Below are 5403 nucleotides of genomic sequence, written 5' to 3' on the forward strand. Positions count from 1 at the left end.
TTTCACTTTTCAGGAAGAAAGCCTCTTTTTTTTGGCACTACTTTGTGTGGACTGAAACACATACATGTTACTACACCTGCAGCGCACAGTGTCGGATCAGCTGTGTGTGCTGTTTGTGCCATGCCGGCACTCCGGCCATAAGTGTGTGTATTCTGGTTAAGAGCAGCTCCTGTCCCGGTGCACGTTAACGCTATGGCCACATAAACGGACCCTTCACGGGGCGGACGTGCCTCGGACTGTTTACTTGACACCTTTAGCGCACACACAACGTGAGGTTGTGTGTACCGACAGTCAATATTGGACCTCTTTGTGTATACCCATATGATAATGTTTGGTCTATTTTCGTTTATTATAGTTTCACAGTTGAACACATAATATAATAATAATAATCCTTAAATAAGGAGAAACAAAGTTTGACATTAAAATAATTCAGAAAACAAATTATTTAGGGGCCAGTTGTTTTAATGGCAGTGGAAAATTGTGCTCATGGTCAACCAGAGGTAAATTTTACCTTTGGTCTTGACATCGTATCTTATGTATGTTAACAGGTGTAATCCATCACTAACCCAGCAACAGGCAGGACTTTCATATTGTCATTCAGCCAATTTATAAGATTGTCATTAAAGTAAAGCTGACAACAGTCACCAGTTAGGTAGAAAAAGTTTGTCTTTCTTCAATGCTCCTTAAGTTTCTCAGATTTGCTTAAATGTTCAATGTTGGTTTTCCATAACATCTGTTTAGTTATTGTTTACTGTGTCCTGCAGATGTCCAGCAACTGTGGAGCCCCAGTCTGGATCAGGAGGACACTGAGCCCCCACGCATTAAAGAAGAACAGAAGGAACTCTGGATCAGTCAGGAGGGAGAGCAGCTTCAAGGACTGGAAGAGGCTGATACCACCAAGTTCCCCTTCACTCCTGTATCTGTGAAGAGTGAAGATGATGAAGAGGAACCTTGGCCCTCACAGCTTCATCAGAGAAAAACTGAACTGATGGAAACAGGAGCTGATGGAGAGGACTGTGGAGGAGCAGAACCAGCCAGGAACTTGGATCTGGAGAGACATGTACAAGCGGAGACTGAGGTCAAGATTGAAGACTCTTCTGAACCTGAGACTGAAGACAGTGATGATGATTGGAAGGAGACCAGAGAACATCAGTCAGGTTTAAACTCTGTGGAAAACTTTAAAGATAAGAGGCCAAAGACTGATAAGAAATCACATAGCTGCTCTGAGTGTGGTAAAACATTCAAAGAGAAACGGAATATGATCCAACACATGAGCATTCACACAGGAGAGAAACCCTCTAATCTGACACTTCACATGGTACATCATGGAGAAGAGAAAATCTTTAGCTGCTCTATTTGCAGTAAAACATTTAACCAAAAAGAACATCTGACCACACACATGAGAATTCACTCTAATGAGAAACCCTTGAGCTGCTCTGAGTGTGGTAAAAGATTTAACCAAAAGTCTTATCTGACACAACACATGGCACTTCACAGAGGGGAGAAACGCTACAGCCGCTGTGTTTGCAACCAGAGATTCTCTGGACATCATCAGTTTAAAAAATACAAATGTGTAGGCTGTCAGTCTTCAGACCTTTGTCCAAACCAAACTGAGGAGAAAAGAGAGGCAGAAACAGGAGCTGATGGAGAGGACTGTGGAGGAGCAGAACCAGCCAGGAACTCAGATCCAGAGAGACATTTACCACCAGAGATGGAGGTGAAGACTGAAGACTCTTCTGAACCTGAGACTGAAGACAGTGATGATTATTGGAAGGAGACCAGACAACACCAGTCAGGTTTAAACTCTGTGGAAAACTTTAAAGATAAGACACCAAAGACTGATAAGAAAACACATAGCAGCTCTGAGTGTGGTGAAACATTCAAAGAGAAAGGGAATATGATCCAACACATGAGAATTCACACAGGAGAGAAACCCTTCAGCTGCTCTGAGTGTGGTAAGAGATTAAAACAGAAACGGCTTTTGATCCAACACATGAGAATTCATACAGGAGAGAAACCCTTTAGCTGCTCTGTTTGCAGTAAAAGATTTACCCATAAACCTAGTCTGACTCTTCACATGGTACATCATGGAGGAGAGAAACCCTTCAGCTGCTCTGTTTGCAGTAAAAGATTTATCCAAAAAGGGCATCTGACCACACACATGAGAATTCACACAAGAGAGAAACCCTTTAGCTGTTCTGAGTGCGGTAAAAGTTTTAAACATACAGGTCATTTGAGCTCACACATAAGAATTCACACAGGAGAGAAACCGTACAGCTGCTCTGTTTGCAGTAGACGATTTAACAATTCAGGTCATCTGACCACACACATGAGAATTCACACAGGAGAGAAACCCTTCAGCTGCTCCTTTTGCAGTAAAAGATTTCACCGAAAATCTAATCTGACACTTCACATGGTACATCATGGAGGAGAGAAAGGCTTTAGCTGCTCTATTTGCACTAAAAGATTTAACCAAGAAGAGCATCTGACTACACACATGAGAATTCACACAGGAGAGAAACCCTTCAGCTGTTCTGAGTGCGGTAAGAGATTTACCCAAAAAGGAAGTCTGACCAGGCACATAAGAACTCACTCTAAAGAGAAACCCTTCAGCTGCTCTGAGTGTGGTAAAATATTTAACCAAAAGTCTTATCTGAAACAACACATGGCACTTCACAGAGGCAAGAAACGATACAGCTGCAGTGTTTGTGACCAGAGATTCTCGGGGCATCATGAGTTTAAAAAACACGAATGTGTGGGCCGTCAGGCTTCAGAAATTTGTCAAAACCAAACTAAAGAGCAAAGAGAGGTAGAAACAGGAGTTGAAGGAGAGGACTGTGGAGGAGCAGAACCAGCCAGGAACTCAAATTCAGAGAGACATTTACCACCAGAGATTGAGGTCAAGATTGAAGACTCTTCTGAACCTGAGACTGAAGACAGTGATGATGATTGGAAGAAGACCAGAGAACATCAGTCAGGTTTAAACTCTGAGAAAAACTTTAAAGATAGGAGACAAGAGACTGAACAGAAATCACATAGCTGCTCTGAGTGCGGTAAAACATTCAAAAATAATCATTATCTGACCAGACACATGAGAATCCACACAGGAGAGAAACCCTTCAGCTGCTCTGAGTGTGGTAAAAGACTTACCCAAAAGACTTATTTGACACTTCACATGGCACATCACAGGGGGGAGAAACTCTTCAGTTGCTCTGAATGTGGTAAAAGATTCTCTTGGCCCTCTCAGTTAACAAGACACAAGTATGTTTGCGGTCAGTCTTCAGTGCTTCATCAAAACCAAACTGAGGAGAAAAGAGAGGCAGAAACAGGAGCTGATGGAGAGGACCATGGAGGAGCAGAACCAGCCAGGAACTCAGATCCAGAGAGACATTTACAACCAGAGACTGAGGTCAAGACTGAAGACTCTTCTGAACCTGAGACTGAATGATTGAAAAGAGACCAGAGAACATCAGTCAGGTTTTAAATTTTGTTCCTGCCAGGGATGTAATGATACCTCATAATACAATAAAAATAATATATACTGTATATATAATATATATACAAGTTCTGATACAGTAACATAAATGGAAAACACAAATACATTTAGGTGTTCAATTAAATCAACCTCAACCTAATTTCTCCACATTTACTGTCTCACTTTCTGTCCTGTCTAATAAAGGAAAAAGCCGGGAAAAAAATCTTTAAAAAAACAAACAAAAAACAAAACAAAGGAGCTGTCCTGAGATGTTGTGCTACCCAACACAGAGGCCTTCAAGGAAACATAGTAACAGTAAGAAACAAGATAGTGTTGAATGAATTGAAGAAGTTGTGCAATTACAATGTTCTGTTTCATATGTCCTTTGGACAGGCTGTCTTTAGGATGGCATAGCTTATAAGAGTTGATTACTGAATCCTTATCAGTAGTTGATTACAGAACAAACTGAAGAAAGAAAAAAGACAAAAAACTAAAAATATATACAAGGAGGGAATCTCCAAGAATTATGCTGATGCTATGAGTCATCTGAATGGGTTGAAATTACTTGTATGTTCTTAATATTGTTTAATTACCATTATACTCTCTGAAAAATATATAATACTATATAATTTGCTTGGTGTGATATGGACAAAAGATAAGTTGTCTTTCTTGTGATCGAAACAGTTTTATATTTGAATTTTTATTTTTAATTTTGTTATAACTTGGTAAAGACGAAGAAAATAAGTTTCATTTTGTATTCCTTAAAGAAAATGTCATTATATTTTGTTAAGATCTCTGAAACTGCTGTAAGAAAGTGTGTGTGCTAAGTGACAACCAGCTGCACAGGAAGTCTTAAAAAACCACAAGTTCTGGGATTGTGACTGCAATTTTATTAAATATAAAGATATAAAAGTCACATGGTATGAGAGCCTCTTGGACAGGTTTAGCAGTGTGTAATTCTTTAAGCAGACCTAAGTGTGGAGCACTATGTGAAGCACAGGGATCTTTTAAACAGACCAAAGTGTGGAGCAGGATGTGAAGCACAGGGATCTTTTAAACAGACCTAAGTGTGGAGCACAGTTGTGAAGCTCAGGAGCCTTTTAAACAGACTTACAAGTGGAGCAACATTAGTTTATCTGAGATGGCTTTAGTGCAAAAGATGTGATTAGTATCTTTATAGAGATAAAACATAGGAGTTTAGGATAGGGAAATCACGGTGCCCCTAGTTTAGAGCCCCATTAATTCTTTCTTTTATTTTTCTTTGGTACTTAATTGGTATTGATGCATTTGGCTTTAATAAAAACCCTTAAAAACTTCTCTGTTTCTGTGAGTTGCACAAAAACATCTCTGACACCTCTACACCTCTGACTTCCAGCAAAGCTCTGAGCTCTTGCAGAAATACTCAGACGACACTGTGATCGTCGGCTGTGTGGGGAATGGACAGGAGTCTGGTGGAGGACTTCGAGAGATGGTCCAAGTTGAACCATCTGCAGCTGAACACCTCCAAGACCAAGGAGATGGTGGTGGACTTCCGAAGGAACAGGCCAAACATACAACCAGTGTCCATTGAGGCGGTCAACGTGGAGGTGGTCAGGTCCTACAAATATCTAGGGCTGCAGCTGGACAACAGGCTGGACTGGACAGCTAACATGGACACTCTTCAGAAGAAAGGGCAGAGCCATTACTCTGTACTTTCTGAGAAGGCTGGGGTTCTTCAACATCTGTGAGAAACTGCTGCTCATGTTTAATCAGTCTGTGGCGGCCAGTGTACTCTTCTATGCTGTCTGAGCTGGACTCCCTGGTGACAATGGCAGAGAGAAGGACCCTGGATAACTGTTATCCATCCTGGACAAAGCCCACCACCACAGATGTGTGATTTCATATGTCTTGTAAGCTACTGGATGCCTAAATTCCCCTCTGGATCAATA

At 41.0% G+C, this 5403-nt stretch overlaps 1 protein-coding gene across 1 annotated transcript; it reads left to right on the top strand.

Moving 5' to 3' along the window:
- The first annotated feature begins 1870 nt into the window (after positions 1 to 1870).
- Positions 1871 to 4770, top strand: LOC138611310 (zinc finger protein 665-like). The gene is made up of 2 exons (XM_069684342.1): positions 1871 to 1955; positions 2124 to 4770. The coding sequence occupies exons 1-2, from the start codon at positions 1898 to 1900 to the stop codon at positions 3446 to 3448; spliced, it is 1383 nt and encodes a 460-aa protein (XP_069540443.1). The 5' UTR covers positions 1871 to 1897; the 3' UTR covers positions 3449 to 4770.
- The last annotated feature ends 633 nt before the right edge of the window (positions 4771 to 5403 follow it).

Source organism: Semicossyphus pulcher, unplaced genomic scaffold (genome assembly GCF_022749685.1).
Source record: "Semicossyphus pulcher isolate SPU_LCO1_2020_fin unplaced genomic scaffold, fSemPul1.0.p SCAF_11, whole genome shotgun sequence".
In the NCBI taxonomy this organism is placed as follows: Eukaryota; Metazoa; Chordata; class Actinopteri; order Labriformes; family Labridae; genus Semicossyphus; species Semicossyphus pulcher.

Bases quoted from the DNA above. Each gene is read 5' to 3' on its own strand.
- LOC138611310 (XM_069684342.1), top strand. From the start codon at position 1,898: ATGATCCAACACATGAGAATTCACACAGGAGAGAAACCCTTCAGCTGC. The intron at 1,956-2,123 runs GTAAGAGATTAA...GCTCTGTTTGCA, and splicing joins CTTCAGCTGCTCTGAGTGTG to GTAAAAGATTTATCCAAAAA.